General features: G+C 39.9%; 1 protein-coding gene across 1 annotated transcript in view; it reads left to right on the forward strand.

Moving 5' to 3' along the window:
* Positions 1 to 19,319, forward strand: part of LOC133593526 (sodium- and chloride-dependent transporter XTRP3-like) — a 58,541-nt gene that overhangs the window by 25,225 nt on the left and 13,997 nt on the right. The window contains exon 8 of the mRNA XM_061946162.2: positions 5,195 to 5,396. Coding sequence (XP_061802146.1) covers positions 5,195 to 5,396 — 202 coding nt within the window. The remainder of the gene's footprint in view (positions 1 to 5,194; positions 5,397 to 19,319) is intronic.

Below are 19,319 nucleotides of genomic sequence, written 5' to 3' on the forward strand. Positions count from 1 at the left end.
AGGAACGCATGGTGGAGTTTTGTAGCCCTGAGAGCACATTTGAAAACAATAGCTTATCACGCAGGACAGTGTGGAGCTAACGTAGTTAGCAAGCTCAACAACTAAACAGAGTCATGTACATGACATTCCTTGGCACTGGATGGAAGTCATAACAGCTTTTGATTTTCATCAGAAGGATTGATGAGAACTTGGAGATAGCAGAGGAGTTTTTGCCCAAAAAGGAAACAGGCAAGGAGAGGACTTATTTAACAGAAGTGGTCATGAAGCACAAACCAGTAAGCTAGCTAACGTTACCACAGATGGCCTGCCAAATCTCTCAGGAAAAAACATGGGTTAGTAAAAAGAATCCAGAAGAGGTACTGCATAATCCAGCAGGAGGTGATGTGCACATCAGCTTGACCAGCTAGTGAAGCCACTTCCAACTTTATTGTGCCAGGGAACTTCATTGATGACATTTCTTCAAGAGACTTGCTTCTCAGGTCTAATGATTAAGTTTGGCTCAAGTGTGTCAACGTGTGTGAGAGACTTGTTAAGTTAAGTTAGGTTAAGTTGGCTCAAGTATGTCAACGTGTGTGACAGACTTGTTAAGTTAAGTTAGGTTAAGTTGGCTCAAGTATGTCAACGTGTGTGAGAGACTTGTTAAGTTAAGTTAGGTTAAGTTTGGCTCAAGTATGTCAACGTGTGTGAGAGACTTGTTAAGTTAAGTTAGGTTAAGTTGGCTCAAGTATGTCAACGTGTGTGAGAGACTTGTTAAGTTAAGTTAGGTTAAGTTTGGCTCAAGTATGTCAACGTGTGTGAGAGACTTGTTAAGTTAAGTTAGGTTAAGTTGGCTCAAGTATGTCAACGTGTGTGAGAGACTTGTTAAGTTAAGTTAGGTTAAGTTGGCTCAAGTATGTCAACGTGTGTGACAGACTTGTTAAGTTAAGTTAGGTTAAGTTGGCTCAAGTATGTCAACGTGTGTGACAGACTTGTTAAGTTAAGTTAGGTTAAGTTGGCTCAAGTATGTCAACGTGTGTGAGAGACTTGTTAAGTTAAGTTAGGTTAAGTTGGCTCAAGTATGTCAACGTGTGTGAGAGACTTGTTAAGTTAGGTTAAGTTTGGCTCAAGTATGTCAACGTGTGTGAGAGACTTGTTAAGTTAAGTTAGCCCCAGGCCACCCAACCCAAGTCGGCCGCCGCAGGACCGCCCAGGACGGGGCCACGGGAACCACCCAACCCACCCGCAGGGACCCCAACGATGGAGATGGAACAACCAGCAACCACCCTGTCGAATCCCCCCCTGAGGGAGGGGAAAAAATAAAAGTATAAAAAATATAAAATAGATATATTTTTACCGACCAATGTGGCCCCTGAGTCAAAATAATTGCCCTAGTCTGTTTCAGACTTTCACGCCCAGTGGAACAACAAGTGGACGTTATCAGAACCTCCAACATCATGTTACTAGCAGCCTACATAGAGGGAAGCCCTCAAAATCTGTGGTTACCCCAGATGGTCCCTTTTGAAAAGTGCATCCAGTTCCAGATATAACAAGAACAGACTGGATGTGGGGAACTAGGTGACAGACGCAAATACATTTTCCTTCCATATGAAATATTATATTTCCAAATGTATCAGGTCTATCTGAGGTCATATGAAATATTATATTTCCAAATTTATCAGGTCTATGTGAGGTCATATGAAATATTATTTTCCAAATGTATCAGGTCTATGTGAGGTCATATGAAATACAGTATTTCCTTGAATTAGCGCCGGGGCCGTAATTAATTTAAAACTTCTTCTCACTCCGGCGCTTACCAAAGGCATGCGGTAAATTTAGGCCTGCGCTTATAAATTTGAGTGGGATGTAAGGATACCATCATGAAAAGCACATTTAATAAAAAAAACGTTATTATGGTCTTACTTTTACTTATAAATGAAGTCCATGCGCCGCACCTTCTGAACAAAAGCATGGATAACTTGTTTATAGAAGTCTTCCTTATCTTTCTTCAGTTTTAAAAGTCTCTCTGTCTCGGTGGGGATCTTCCTTTAATTATTACCTCCTGCTTCCATTGAAAGTCCAGTTTAGAAAACTGTTGTTGTCACTTCTTCTGCAGCCGAGTAGTCGCAAGAATGATCCCTGGGATCACTATAGCACCCTCTACCACCATGAGGCGGGAGTCATTTAATGACTCATATTTGACACACGCAGCTATACTAATAAAACATTTGTACTGTTCTTTTTAGCATATTCAATAGCTTGGACCTTAAATCCTACTGAATAGCTCTTTATCTTTTTCACTTTATGCCATTTTAAATGATTGAAATTAGCCTCCTCCATTTTGGAAAATGATGCCTTGAAAGGTGAAGTGTCACTCGTGACCAGTGTTGGGACTGTAACGCCGTTAGTTTCGACGGTAACTAGTAATCTAACGCGTTATTTTTTATATTCAGTAACTCAGTTACCGTTACTACGTGATGCGTTACTGCGTTATTTTGCGTTATTTTTTTTATGTAGTATCGGCTATAAACTAAGGATCTGAGTGTGTTTTACTGCAGCGTAGCAGAGACGTGCTTCTGATTCTTCCTCTGCGCTCTCTGTGTGTGAGTGCGTGTGGGTGTGGGAAGGGGAGGAGAGGGGAGGGGGGTGCGCAATACAACGTAAACCGTTTGACCAACCAAAAAGTAACCACAGAACACTATACGACTATACGGTATAGTGTTCTGTGGTTACTTTTTGGTTGGCCAAGCGGACGTGACGACAGGATGTCCCCACTCAGATCCGCACGGACCGGGAGGGGGCGTGCCTTAAGTCCGGCTGGAAATCGGGAGACATTTGGAGAATGGTTGTCCCGGGGAGAGGCACTGAAATTCGGGAGGGTCGGCAAGTATGAGATATTCTCACTTCTTTTCTTTTGTCGAGCACAAAGAAAAGAACATTTTAGTTAAATGTAAGTTGTGTCTTGGATCAAAGATCCCGTCTACTGACCCAAAACAACAATTCAAATCTGCCTGGTTAGGCTTTGTGTATGTCACGTGTGCCTTCCTTAGGTGAAGCCAGCTTTACAGCTATGTTGTTGATTGATTGATTGATTGATTGAAACTTTTATTAGTAGATTCCGTACAATTGACCACTAAATGGTAACACCCAAATAAGTTTTTTAACTTGTTTAAGTCGGGGTCCACTTAAATTGATTCATGATACAGATATATACTATCAAATATATACTAACATCATAATACAGTCATCACACAAGATAATCATCAGGGTATATACATTGAATTATTTACATTATTTACAATCCGGGGTGTGGGATATGGAGGGGGGGGGGTTAGGTTTGGTTGGTATCAACACTTCAGTCATCAACAATTGCATCATCAGAGAAATGGACAGTGAAACAGTGTAGGACTGACTTGGTAGGATATGTATAGCAAGTAGTGGACACAGAGAGAGAGATCAGAAAGTATAAGAAAAAGTGTCTACATTTGATTATTTACAATCCGAAGAGGTATTATGTGGAAGGGAGGGTGTTAGTTTAGGGTTGTAGTTGCCTGGAGGTGTTCTTTTAGTGCGGTTTTGAAGGAGGATAGAGATGCCCTTTCTTTTACACCTGTTGGGAGTGCATTCCATATTGAAGTGGCATAGAAAGAGAATGAGTTAAGACCTTTGTTAGTTCGGAATCTGGGTTTAACGTGGTTAGTGTTAGTGTTATTATGCTGTTTGTTACTTATGTATGTTATGTTGCAGCTATTTAAAATTGTTTTGTCAATTTGTTCTGGCCTGAAATAAATTGGCCCTTTGAAACATATCTTTGTCTTTGTGTGTTGTATGTAGACCACATTGTTTGTGTGTTGTATGTAGACCACATTGCTTAGCAGAGTTCAGTGATGCAAATGTATGTCAAGTTGATCAACAGATTGTATTATTCTCCAGTGCAATAACAGTACTGAAATGAAGGCTAAAAGGGCATTAAAGGGAGCTTTAAAAAAAAAAAAGTAGAAGAAGTAACTAAATAGTTACTTTTCACAGTAACGCATTACTTTTTGGTGTAAGTATAACTGAGTTAGTAACTGAGTTACTTTTGAAATAAAGTAACTAGTAACTGTAACTAGTTACTGGTTTTCAGTAACTAACCCAACACTGCTCGTGACGTGACGAGTTTGACCCGGAGGTTAAACGCGGCATATGCTAATTATTCTGCGAAACGAGTTTGACCCGGCAGTAAAACGAGACATGCGCTAATTATTTTGCGAAACAAGTTTGACCCGGCGGTAAAACGAGGCATGCGGATAATATATACCCGGAGGCAATTCAAGGAAATACGGTATTATAATTCCAAATGTATCAGGTCTATGTGACGTCATATGAAATATTATAATTCCAAATGTATCAGGTCTCTGTGACGTCATATGAAATATTATAATTCCAAATGTATCAGGTCTCTGTGAGGTCATATGAAATATTATAATTCCAAATGTATCAGGTCTATGTGACATCATATGAAATATTATAATTCCAAATGTATCAGGTCTATGTGACGTCATATGAAATATTATAATTCCAAATGTATCAGGTCTCTGTGAGGTCATATGAAATATTATAATTCCAAATGTATCAGGTCTATGTGACGTCATATGAAATATTATAATTCCAAATGTATCAGGTCTATGTGACGTCATATGAAATATTATAATTCCAAATGTATCAGGTCTATGTGACGTCAGATGCAACCAAGCTACAGTATACACACACATTTTTTTCCATTTATCAAGTATAGCGCAAATAGTTTTTGCCAATCTTGTTGTTGATTGTTTTCTAGTCCATTCCAGTCTTATGCAGGTCTACAATCTGCTCCCCAAGGTCATTGAAAGCTCTTGGGTCTTGCCCACAGTGGTGGAGAGGCTTGAATGGGAGAGACGGTTTCTGTGTATTTTTTCCCATACTGATTTGAGATGAGGACTTCTTTCTAAAAGAGACAGAACCAGCTTTTGTAACAGGCCACAATAAAAACATAATCCACCAAACTGCTCATAGAAAGCAAGTTAAAAGCAAAAAGACCGAGTACTTCATTAAGCAAATGTAGAAAAGGAGCATATAATAAAATAAAAGACTCCAAGTATCTTTCCTCTCCCACTAAAACACCATGAAGAAGCATCTGATGGCGTAGTTCAGATATACAAGACCATGCACTTTTCTCATTGTCTCTCCTCTGTTTCAGGCAGTGGAAGGAATTGGTCTTGCCTTCATTGTTTACAGTGAAGCCATCCAAAACATGCCCCTGCCTCAGCTGTGGTCAGTGCTTTATTTTGCAATGCTGCTGCTCCTGGGAATGGGCAGCATGCTGGGCAACATCACGGCCATCACCACGCCGCTACGAGACTTCAAGTTCCTGTCAAAGGTTTCAAACGAGGTGTTAAACGGTAAGACCAGTTGACTTGGACCACTTTTGTTCATTTCATTTAAAAAAATACCTTTTGAAGACCAGGCTTTCTTCCGGTAGGCTAATAAATACATCACTTTGTGCACCAACGCTTGGAGTTTGGACTATTTTAGTGCTTTACTTGACCACAACCAAATGATTGCTTGCTAACATGCTAAGCTTGAATCCTGGGGCGATAAGTACTGATGTATGGGAAAAAAGGTCAATTCCGATTGACTCTTGCAGGCAAAGATAACCAACACCAATGGGCAAACTTCAAAGCTTTGCCAGGATGTATTATTTTTGTCCTGTCCAGCCACTCAGAAATCATATCGTTGATGTCGATCAGGGGTGTCAAAGTCATTTTAGCTCAGTGGCCGCATGGAGGACAATCTGTACACAGGCGGGCCAGACTATTAAAATCATGACATTAAAACTAAAGACAACTTCAGATTGTTTTATTTGTCTTACTTTGGCCAAAACACATTCTGAAAATACTACAATAAAAATATAGAAAAAAGTAGCGGCAGGGGTAAAGTTTAGATCCATGAAGGAAAGAAGAAAGTGAATGAATGTTTATAACATTTACATAACCATTAAAATGTATTTCTTTTGTATTATTTTCTAATGAATGAAGAAACGTTTGTTCTTGTTTGCGGATGACTCAGCCCTGCTGCTATCAGACAAGGACAAGTCACAGGTGGAGAACATCCTCAGTGCTGAACTCTGTAGAACTTGCACCTGGCTCGCTGACAACAAGCTATCCATACACTTGGGTAAAACAGAATCCATCTTGTTTGGGTCCCACATCAACCTTAAGAAAGTCACTGACTTCACTATAAAAGTGTGTGACATTGTTATCACCAGGAAAGATGAGGTCACCTACCTAGGTTCCATTCTAGAGGCTAATCTTTCCTGTGATAAAATGGCAACCAAGGTCATCAAAAAGGTCAACGAGAGAACGAGATTTCTCTACAGAATCTCCTCTCTGGTCAACAAAAGCACCATGAAGATTCTGGCGGGAACTCTCGTTCAACCCTTTTTCCATTACGCATGCACCTCCTGGTACCCTAGCACCTCCAAAACCCTCAAATCTAAACTCCAAACATCCCAAAACAAGCTAGTCAGATTACTTCTAGACCTCCACCCCAGATCACACCTCACTCCTACCCACTTCTCCAAAGTGGGCTGGCTCAGGGTGGAGGACAGAGTAAAACAACTTGCACTGAGCCTAGTCTATAAAATCCGCTACACCTCCCTGATACCGAAGTACATGTCAAACTACTTCCTTAACATAAATGACCGCCATAACCACAACACCAGGGGGATCTCCACTAACCACGTTAAACCCAGATTCCCATCTAACAAAGGTCTTAACTCATTCTCTTTCTATGCCACATCAATGTGGAATGCACTCCCAACAGGTATACAAGAAAGGGCATCTCTATCCTCCTTCAAAACCGCAATAAAAGTACATCTCCAGGCAACTTCAACCCTAAACTAACACCCTCCCCGGATTGTTGTTAATAATCAAATGTAAACAATCAAATGCAGATACTTTTTTCTTATGCCTTCTGATCTCTCTCTCTCTCTCTATGTCCACAACTTGCTGTACATATCCTACCAAGTCAGACCTACACTGTTTCAATGTCCATTTCTCTGTTCTCAATTGTTGATGACTGATGATAACAACCAAACCTAACCCCGCCCGCCTACACACCCCGAATTGTAAATAATGTAAATAATTCAATGTATACATCCTGATGATTATCTTGTGTGATGACTGTATTATGATGATAGTATATATCTGTATCATGAATCAATTTAAGTGGACCCCGACTTAAACAAGTGTAAAAACTTATTGGGGTGTTACCATTTAGTGGTCAATTGTACAGAATATGTACTTCACTGTGCAACCTACTAATAAAAGTCTCAATCAATCAATCAATCAAAACGTTTATGACAAAACACAATATAGAATGTGAGATACAACAGGGCCCCTGGACCCTGGCTACTAGGTAGGTAGGCGTTTCAGCAGGATAGCTTACGCCATTTACGCAAGCGTTCTTCTTCTCCTCCTCTTTGGGCTTGCCGTTTAACCATCAAACAAACATCATGGGAACATCGCCCCCTGGAGTTACAAATTCCGATGGGTAACAGATTTCGGTACAACACTTCTCAAGCGCGTCTCACAGCACCGCAGCCACAGCAGACGGGAGGGGTTGGTGAGGTGAGCAGCACTTCCTTAAAAGGAAGCGAGCGGCAGGATGTAACCCTCCACAATAAAAGTCTTTGCACTGTATGCATGTTTTCAATGGGTATTTTAAATATGGGTTACATGTACATAAACTATTTTTTGCATTACTTTCGAAATGGAACTGAGAATAGTGGTCGGTAGTTGCCAGGTTCTAATTTGCTTCCTTTTTAAAAAAGGGGAGTTACTCTTGCTATCTTGAAATCTTTTGGTACTTGGCCTTGTGTAATTGAGAGGTTTATTATGTGTGTGATGATTGGGGCAATGGTGGTGGCAGAGTCCTTGAGGAATCTGGAGGGGATATTGTCAAGGCCGGTGGCCTTGTTTGGGTGGAGCACGCTCAGTTTTTTAAGCACCTCGTCAGCTGAGACCATTTCTAATTTGAAATCGTTGTTGGATACTCCTAGCTTTCTGTAGAAGGCTTTAATGTGTTCTACATCAAAGCGACCAGAGTGGTGGGACAGCTTGTTGACAAGAGTTGTGGCTATGCTGGTGAAAAAGGTGGTAAGTCTGCTTACTACCTCCATTTTGTCTGTAATGAGGGAGTCACCCTCCTTGATGTTGATGTTGGTGAGTCTGGTTATAAGTTTCTGGCTGTAGCCAGGAAGCTGGTTGTTGAGGATTTTCCAGAGCTCATGTGGCTTATTTGTGTTTTCCTATATTTTGTTGTTAACATATTTTTTTTTTAAAGGATTTAGTCAGGTTGGTTGCCTTATTTCTTAATTTGATGCATTGCTTTTTGAGTGTTAAAAGGAGTGATTTGAGGTTATTATTGGGTTGTTTATCTACTTTTTACACTTTTGGTATTCGGAGTATTTTCTGTCTCTGTCTTTTATGGCAGCTAATAGGTCCGGATTCATCTATGGTTCAGAGCGGGCTTTGATCCTGATTGTTTTCACGGGAGCCGTATCGCTAGGAACGCTGTTTTGAAGCGTTCCCAAGCATCATCGACCAGGTTGCTCATGAGCACAGGGGACCAGTCCCACTCACCTAATTTTAGGTTGAAATTATCACTGGAGTATGTTTTAAGGGATCTGGATTGAGCTGTTATGTGGCCGTTGGCTTTGGGTTTAGCTATTTTGCGGGTGCAGAAGGTTAGATAGTTGTCGCTAAGACCACAGATCATGACCCCACTATTTTTTTTATTTTAGGCCAGTCTGATGTGAGAATGAGATCTATGGTTGATTGGGTGGAATCACACACCTATGTGGGTAGTGTTATTAGCTGGGAAATACCCTGCAGATTACAAAGCTTGCTGTAAGATCTGAAGACAGGCGCATCTCTGTGTTGAATATCTGTGTTCAGATCTCCAGTTATAATTTTCTCCATGTTGTCTACCCCAGCCAAGCACTCCTCGAGAGCACCATAGAAATCACTCTGATTAGGGGGTCTGTATACAGTCCCTATCAGTACTGGCTTCGCGTTTTTAAATTTAATTTCCGCCCACACAAATTCAAGGGCATCGTGATTGAGATCAGTGCGAGTTATGTATTTTATATCCTGGTGAATATACATACAAACACCCCCACCATGTTTATTCCTGTCCTTTCTGATAACCGAGAAGTTTTCTATCTCTATCTTTGAGTCAGAAACACTTTGATCTAATTTAGTTTCAGAGAAACACAGGATTTTTACCTTTTTGTTGTGGAACATTTCTCTGATTTGGTCGAGTTTGGTTCCAGAGAGGCTGTTCACATTAAGGTAGATGATGTGTAGTCCACTGGAACCAAAAAGAGCATCAGGCGGCTGTGTGCCTTCTTGTAGAGTGCTTCAGCGTGTTTTGACCCATTCAGCTTGTTGTCGATGTGTACTCCGAGGTATTTATAATCCTCAACCATGTCCACATCACCCCCCTGATGGAAACAGGGGTCCCCGGAGTACTCCTCCTCCTTCCCAGGTCCACAACCAGTTCCTTGGTCTTCGTCACATTGAGCTGGAGGTGGTTCTTTCCACAGCATGTGACAAAGTCTTCCACCAGTGCCCTGTATCCCTCATCATCACCATCCTCAATACACCGCACTTTCGCAGAGTCATCAGAAAACTTCTGAAGGTGGCAGGACTCTGACTGATAGTGGAAATCGGTGGTGTAGATGATGAAGAGGAATGGGGAGAGGACTGTGCCCTGTGGGGCACCGGTGTTGCTGACCAGCCTGTCAGACACACAGTCCTGCAGTCGCACGTACTCTGGTCTGTCAGTCAGGTAATCAACAACCCAGGACAACAAGGGGGCCTCCATCTGCATCGTCTCTAACTTCACACCCAGTTGCCCAGGCCGTATAGTATCGAACGAACTGGAGAAGTCAAAAAACATGACCCTCACACTGCTCGCAGGCTTGTCTAGGTGGGTGTGGGCTCGGTTCAGCAGGTAGATGACTGCGTCCTCCACTCCCAGTCGGGGCTGGTAGGCGAACTGGAGTGGGTCCAGGTGGGGCTTGATCGTCGGGCATAGTTGTTCCAGGACCAACCTCTCCATGGTCTTCTAACTGCGTAGGATTGGAGAATAATTAGCTGATTTCAAGTATCTCAGAAACTTTGATGAATGCTGAGAAAGGAATGACTTTGGACCTTAAGATCATGAACTGAAATACAGCAACAGAAACATGAACAGGTGAAAATATATTGCCTACACATGTCAGCTTCGATCGCTCAAACCCTAGAATTGATATAACCATTAGAATGTGTACAAATCCTCACCTGGGGGTACTATGTTTGAGGCCTTCTTCCCTGAAATGATGAATGTTCATACGTGGGGATGTTAACCTTGGTCTTTTGATTTCAAGATCGATACAAGAAAGATGTAGACACAAAGTATGAACCAATAGACCTAAATGGAATATACTCAAGACCATACACAATACGTATTCTGCTAATTAGTGACATGTCATTAATTAACTTTATAATAAGATAGAGAGATACATTTAATATTCTTCTTAAACATACCTTTCATCTTTTTATGACTTGTATCATTGATGCCCTTTGCGTGTTCTGTGTACAATGTGAGTGACCTCGGTTAGAGGTAAGATTTAGGTTAAGTTCTTACTTCAACTAAAACTAGACTTACAACGTGTACCCGTCTTACAACGTGGCGTAGGAAGAAGACTGGTGTTGAAAACAAAGAACCTCCTGTACAAATAGGAGCCAGTTTATAAAAACATTACAAGCATTACAAGGTAGAAGAAAAACGCTGATAAGCAGAGTGTCCGATATCATTTATCCTGAACTGGCCTGACTGGGGTTCAGTTTCACTAAATTGCTGAACGTGTACTGTTTGGGAACTCTTCCGTTTCGAAAACTTGAATTATGAATACGATAACAATAATATAACTACGGGTATGTACTATTACACTACGATCGATCTTACCGCCACTTTGTACTCCTGTATTGTTTATTTTGTTATCTTTTTCAAGGCCTTGGTCTACAGCACCATTCTCAATGTGAAGCTTCCGCAGCGTATCTTTTTAGTTCCAAAATACATTCATTGAAAAATACCCATCCATGTGGAGCAGCCCACCGAAAAAACTCCCGAAAGCCAGTCCCCGAGGGTCTCTCCATGGTACCTCCCTACATTGGACAACTTCATGCAAGTTTCACAAAGTGAAGAGGAAGGTGTCTCTTCTGAGCCCTAAGAGTTGTGCAAGGAAACAGTCTAAGGCATTGACTTGGATCTCTCATCTAGTAGGCAGGCCTGAAAAACTTTCTGTTGACTTTCAGGCAGAAGCTCTGAACGATTTCAATGACCAGTGATGGCCAATTTCCCATCAGCTACTTACCAACCGCTGTTTCAAGGATACCAACAAGGAGATCCGTTTTGGGGGAAAGACAGGCTACATTAAGCTTCAGGGAGTCAATGGTTCAATGGTTCAATCAATCAATCAATCAATCAATCAATCAATCCATCAAAGGTAGCCCTTAATCACAAGTGTCTCAAAGGGCTGCACAAGCCACAACGACATCCTGGGCTCAGATCCCACATCAGAGCAGGAAAAAACTCAACCCAATGGGAACAATGAGAAACCTTGGAGGGGACCACAGATGTGGGGAACCCCTCCCTGGGTGACCGGTGAAATGGATGTGGAGTGGATCTGTTAACAATGTGAGTCCAGTCCATAGTGGGCCAGCAGGGGATCATCTTGAATGGAGACGTCACCAATTGATGCACAGAGGAGTGAGCCCCTCCGGATCCCGACTGACCAGAGAGCGCTGTTTCCACCTACCGGTAATAACCTCTCCATGCAGGAGAGGGGGGCAGATCAGAAAAGAGATGGCAGATCAACTGGTCTAAAAGGGATCTATTTAAAGGCTAGCGTATACAAATGAGTTTTAAGATGGGACTTAAATGCTTCTACTGAGGTAGCATCTGTAACTGTTACTGCTAGAACATTCCAGAGTACTGGAGCCCCAATAGAAACGCTCTACAGCCCACAGACTTTTTTTGACCTCTGGGAATCACTAATAAGCCGAAGTTCTTAGAAGGCAGATTTGTGTCCGGGACATATGGTACAATACAATCAGCAAGATAGGATGGTTGTCTCTTTCAACACGTTTCGGAGGTGATGAGTTTTTTTCAGCCATCAAACAAGGAAGAGCAGAAATGACTAAAGAGCTGACAACAACCAAGTAGAGTTCCTTCTTCACTGGGGTCCTGGGTTTGTTCCACTCTATCTGCCTCCTGTGCCAGTCCATTCCTAAATCAGAGTCAGTTTTATTGACCAGGTATGTTTACCACTTTGTTCAATGTAAACAAGAAATGAACTAAAAATATGACAAGTATTTTAAGGAGCTAACGTGCAAGGCTAATAAAATAATAGTTTGGAGCGGCAGATAACATGCGACGTTGCTGCTGGTGAAGGTTTACTTCCGGCTCGGAGGGGGTGGACTACACGTCATTCCTTCACCTTCTGTGTGCTAATATTACCTCCCTCTGATGAAATATCTACTTTGCAAAAGTTGCTGTTGTCACCCTTTCTTGTCAATATCTCTCCAGCGTTTGTGCCAGAAATCGATAAGGATATTGTTAACCAAACTGGCAAATGATTTTTAGGAATCGAAAACCTGGAAACCAGTTCTCAACAAGAAGCCATTTCTGATTTCCATCCCTCGTGTGTGGCAACTCACAAAAATGTGAGAGCAAAACCTTGAATCATGGAGCTGGAGATTGAGCATTGATTAGTTTGGATGGCACCTGCAGAGAACGCCACACCTCCAAAATGGTGAACAAAGCACTGAAGACACGCACTATCCTTTGCTTTTAGCGAGAGACTGTTCATCCTGTTCTTGGATAGGTCCACATCACTTCAGCAGATTGTTTGCCAGCAACATAAAACCTTCACATCAATAACGGTCTGACATGGGAGTGTATGAGAGATTTGCTTTCTACTACAAACACTTTCAGTCATTTAGTTTGAGTAGCAGCGCTCCTTAGATAAGATAAAAAACTTGGACGGGGGCAGAAAAAGTCACTTGGAAGCGACTACTCCATACAAACCAAAGAGTATTGTAAGACCAACATGACAAGGACAAAACAAAGAGTATTGTAGGAACAACATGACAAGGACCAAACAAAGAGTATTGTAGGACCAACATGACAAGGACCAAACAAAGAGTATTGTAGGAACCAAACAAAGAGTTTTGTAGGGACAACATGACAATGACCTAACAAAGAGTATTGTAGGAAGACCATGACGAGGACCAAACAAAAGGACTAAGCTGGGATGGAGCAATAAGAATCATCAAGAAGTGGAAGATTTCAAAGGTAGTACTGGCAGTGATGAGGACTTGTAGAAAGTCCAGGTCATTGTATTTCCACTACCTGTAAGAATAGAATAGAAGAATAGAATGAATAGAATTAACTTTGTTGTCATTATATTTGCATATAACGAGATTAAGGACTCCAACTTAAGGTGCGGTAGTGGGAACAAATATGGGGTAAAAATAAATTACACAAGAGGTAATAAAGAAAAAAAACTAACAATTGAAATAAACAGACTACTGTCCAATAAAAATAATAAGCAATCCTGTACAATATACAAAACACTGTAGAAATACAAAATACTGTACAATATACAGAACAAGACAAGAGTACCGGAGTAATGAATAACAATCAGTGTCGGACGTATTGCACTCGAAGGGTAATATTGCACAGTAGGGTATTAGGGTAGGATATTGTATAGGGGTGAATTTTTATTATAAGTTAGAGTTCAAGTTGGTGACAGCTCTGGGAAAGAAGCTATCTCTGAGCCTGTTTGTTCTGGCTCTGATGCACCTGCAGCGCCTGCCCGATGGTAGCAGGTCGAACAGGTGGAAGCCAGGGTGTGTGCTGTCCTTGGTGATGCTTTTTGCTCTGTTGAGGCAACGGGAGTTGTGTAAATCCTTCAGGGGGGAGAGAGGGTAGCCAATTATTTTTTGTGCAGACTTTATGACCCTCTGAATCGCCTGTTTGTCTGCTTCAGTGCAGCTGGCGTACCACACTGTTATGCAATACGTCAGCAGGCTCTCGACAGCTGAGCGATAGAAGGTCACCATCAGCTGCCTCTCCAGTCTGTTCTTCCTCAGCACCCTCAGGAAGTGGAGTCTCCGCTGGGCCTTCCGGATGACCGCAGTTGTATTTTGGGTCCAGGAGAGGTTTTTGTGGTGTTCAGTGCCAGATTATTCACTGAACACCACGTTGATAGTTTCAGGACATCATCTCTGTATGCACTCATCCCCCCCTGTAATGGGACCCACCACCGTTGTGTCATCGCCGAATTTGATGATGGAGTTCTCCGGGTGGGCTGGACTACAGTCATGGGTGTAGAGGGAATACAGCAAAGGGCTCAGCACACAGTCCTGTGGAGAGCCGATGCTGAGTGTGTGGGAGGAGGAGAGATGGGGGCCGAGTTTCACTGTCTAGGGTCGGTTGGTCAGGAAGTCCTTAATCCAAAGACAGGTGGGTGTAGGGAGGCCTAAATCCAGTAGTTTGGTGACCAGGATGTCTGGTATGATGGTATTGAAGGCGGAGCTATAGTCGATGAAAAGCATCCTGACATAGCTCCCCCGGTGTTCCAGGTGGCTTAGTGCCGAGTGGAGAGCCATGGTTATAGCATCGTCCGTGGATCTGTTTGCCCGGTAGGCAAACTGCTGTGGGTCTATGGTGGGGTGGAGGCAGGCTTGGATGTGGTGTAGGACCAGCCTGTCGAAGCACTTAATGATGACAGGTGTGAGTGCTACTGGGCGATAGTCGTTGAGGTTGTTTGTGGCAGCTTTCTTGGGTACCGGGATAATTGTGGCGGATTTAAGGCAGGGTGGGATGAGTGCCTGTGCCAAGGAGAGGTTGAAGAGGACGGTGATAATGTAGGAGAGCTGGTCAGCACATGCGGGTACACCGTATGGACCAGCCGCCTTCCTGCGGTTCACTGCCTTGAGCACCCGCCTGACCTCGTGCTCCTCAAGAGTGAGTGTGGGAGTGATGGGGGCTGGGGGGGTTGGGAGGGCTGGGGGTGGTGTGGGTGGTGTGGCTGTGACTGTTTGTGATGTCTCAAAGCGAGCAAAGAAGCAGTTCAGCTCCTCTGCCAGCAATACATCCCAGTCCCTGGTTGCTGCGTCATAGCCTTTGTAATTGGTGATGTGCTGTATGCCCTGCCACATCTGCCGTGGGTTGTTGCTTGAGAGATGGTCTTCGATCCTCTCTTTGTAGTCCATCTTGGCTTCCTTGAGTCCTTTCTTCAGGGCAGCTCACGCAGCGCTGTATAGAGCACTGTCACCTGACCTGAAGGCGGTGTTGCGGGCCTTGAGGAGCATGCAGACCTGGCTTGTCATCCAGGGTTTCTGGTTTGGGTAAACCCGGATGCTTTTTTCCACAGTGACATTGCTGATACAGTACTTTATGTAGGATAGTACCAACTCTGTGTGTGTGTGGGCAGGTCTTTGTCTTCGAAAACATCCAATGCAGTATGTGCAAAGCAGTCCTGTAGCTGGGGGAGTGCATCCTCAGGCCAAGTTGTGACAGTCTTTATTACTGCTTTTGTCCTTGATCTGAGGGGGGTATAGGCAGAGATGAGCAGCAAGGAGAGGTGGTCTGACTGGCCTAGGTGGGGAAGGGGGATGGCTCTATATGCCTCTTTGATGTTGGAGTAAACATTATCAAGAGTGTTTCCCCCTTTAGTTGGGCATTTAACATACTGGTAAAATTTTGGTAGTGCTGTTTTCAGATTGGCTTTATTAAAATCTCCAGCAATAATGTGAGCGCCATTGGTGGTAAGTCAGGTGGTCTGAGGATACTAGGACCTAGTACTCCGTATAGTTCTGAACCATTGGTCTAGTGTCTTCACACTGCTGTCAATCAACATATTTTTGATTCTCGCTGTGTCTTTCTAGTTTGTTTCACAAAGTTGTTGTTATCTTTGTGTCCAACAGCTCTGAAATGATGCCGGTGCATTCTGCATCTGCACTATAGCCCTTTTCTTCTTTAAACCCTTTCACTCGTATGTACCTTCTGACCTTTGACCTCTTGTGCTGAAGGTAGATCAAAGGACAATATTGCTCATTTTTGTTGGACACTAAAACAGTACAATATTGTGAACTAAAGAATTATAGGGAATAATTACAGTACAGTTCTGTCTTCATTCAAATACTTGTTGATACAACTTCTGTATTCAACTTGTGTACTATTTGTCTTTGAAAAGTTCGCCAGGCAGTGTGGTTGCATTTGTGTTGCTATGCTAACCGATACGATCAATATAAACATGCTACACATCCTGTTAGCCCCGAGAACCCCCAGTGAAAGATAGATCAAAGCACATTTTTTAAAAGAGACAAGCATTTAAAACGGAACTGCACTTTTTTGGAATGTTGCCTGTGGCTCACAATCATCATGATGACGGATGGATTTCTTAAAGTTGCTTTCTAAATATTAAGACAAAATGTAAATAAAAGTTAGCTTCCAGCCAATTGGAGCTCCACTATTCTGCCCACAGAACCCACAAAATAACATTCAAAAGGTGCCAACAATACTCCATTTATATTTGGTGACTTGAATATTAACAAGTATTAGTCACATTGTTATTATAAATATGAACAAGTATTAGTGATATTGTTATTATAAATATGAACAAGTATTAGTCACATTGTTATTATAAATATGAACAAGTATTAGTCACATTGTTATTATAAATATGAACAAGTATTAGTCACATTGTTATTATAAATATGAACAAGTATTAGTCACATTGTTATTATAAATATGAACAAGTATTAGTCACATTGTTATTATAAATATGAACAAGTATTAGTCACATTGTTATTATAAATATGAACAAGTATTAGTCACATTGTTATTATAAATATGAACAAGCATTAGTGATATTGTTATTATAAATATGAACAAGTATTAGTGACATTGTTATTATAAATATGAACAAGTATTAGTCACATTGTTATTATAAATATGAACAAGTATTAGTCACATTGTTATTATAAATATGAACAAGAATTAGTGATATTGTTATTATAAATATGAACAAGTATTAGTCACATTGTTATTATAAATATGAACAAGTATTAGTCACATTGTTATTATAAATATGAACAAGTATTAGTCACATTGTTATTATAAATATGAACAAGTATTAGTCACATTGTTATTATAAATATGAACAAGAATTAGTGATATTGTTATTATAAATATGAACAAGTATTAGTCACATTGTTATTATAAATATGAACAAGTATTAGTCACATTGTTATTATAAATATGAACAAGTATTAGTCACATTGTTATTATAAATATGAACAAGTATTAGTGATATTGTTATTATAAATATGAACAAGAATTAGTGATATTGTTATTATAAATATGAACAAGTATTAGTCACATTGTTATTATAAATATGAACAAGTATTAGTCACATTGTTATTATAAATATGAACAAGTAATAGTCACATTTTTATTATAAATATGAACAAGTATTAGTCACATTGTTATTATAAATATGAACAAGTATTAGTGATATTGTTATTATAAATATGAACAAGAATTAGTGATATTGTTATTATAAATATGAACAAGTATTAGTCACATTGTTATTATAAATATGAACAAGTATTAGTCACATTGTTATTATAAATATGAACAAGTATTAGTCACATTGTTATTATAAATATGAACAAGTATTAGTGATATTGTTATTATAAATATGAACAAGTATTAGTCACATTGTTATTATAAATATGAACAAGTATTAGTGATATTGTTATTATAAATATGAACAAGTATTAGTCACATTGTTATTATAAATATGAACAAGTATTAGTGATATTGTTATTATAAATATGAACAAGTATTAGTCACATTGTTATTATAAATATGAACAAGAATTAGTGATATTGTTATTATAAATATGAACAAGTATTAGTCACATTGTTATTATAAATATGAACAAGTATTAGTCACATTGTTATTATAAATATGAACAAGTATTAGTCACATTGTTATTATAAATATGAACAAGTATTAGTCACATTGTTATTATAAATATGAACAAGTAATAGTCACATTGTTATTATAAATATGAACAAGTATTAGTCACATTGTTATTATAAATATGAACAAGTATTAGTGATATTGTTATTATAAATATGAACAAGAATTAGTGATATTGTTATTATAAATATGAACAAGTATTAGTCACATTGTTATTATAAATATGAACAAGTATTAGTCACATTGTTATTATAAATATGAACAAGTATTAGTCACATTGTTATTATAAATATGAACAAGAATTAGTGATATTGTTATTATAAATATGAACAAGTATTAGTCACATTGTTATTATAAATATGAACAAGTATTAGTCACATTGTTATTATAAATATGAACAAGTATTAGTCACATTGTTATTATAAATATGAACAAGTATTAGTCACATTGTTATTATAAATATGAACAAGTAATAGTCACATTGTTATTATAAATATGAACAAGTATTAGTCACATTGTTATTATAAATATGAACAAGTATTAGTGATATTGTTATTATAAATATGAACAAGAATTAGTGATATTGTTATTATAAATATGAACAAGTATTAGTCACATTGTTATTATAAATATGAACAAGTATTAGTCACATTGTTATTATAAATATGAACAAGTATTAGTCACATTGTTATTATAAATATGAACAAGTATTAGTGATATTGTTATTATAAATATGAACAAGTATTAGTCACATTGTTATTATAAATATGAACAAGTATTAGTCACATTGTTATTATAAATATGAACAAGTATTAGTCACATTGTTATTATAAATATGAACAAGTATTAGTCACATTGTTAAGTCCATGGCCGGAATGGAAGACTCCAAAAAGGTCTGTCTAACCCCCACAAGCCTGATTCTGTACTAGCAGATGAGTTAAAGCAGTTGTATTTGAGATTTGATTCTCATGATTTCAGTAATGAACTATCTGAATTCAGAGGTGAGCAGTCAGATTCAGATGAATGAAATGGATGTCTGGAGAACATTTGAGCAGACAAATGTGAGGAAAAGCCAGGAGCCTGACTGCATTAGTGGTAAACTACCGTATTTTCCGCACCATAAGGCGCCCTGGGTTATAAGCCGCGCCTTCAATGAACGGCATATTTCAAAACTTTGTCCACCTATAAGCCGCCCCGTGTTGTAAGCCGCATCT

This window comes from Nerophis lumbriciformis, linkage group LG04 (assembly GCF_033978685.3).
Source record: "Nerophis lumbriciformis linkage group LG04, RoL_Nlum_v2.1, whole genome shotgun sequence".
Taxonomy (NCBI): Eukaryota; Metazoa; Chordata; class Actinopteri; order Syngnathiformes; family Syngnathidae; genus Nerophis; species Nerophis lumbriciformis.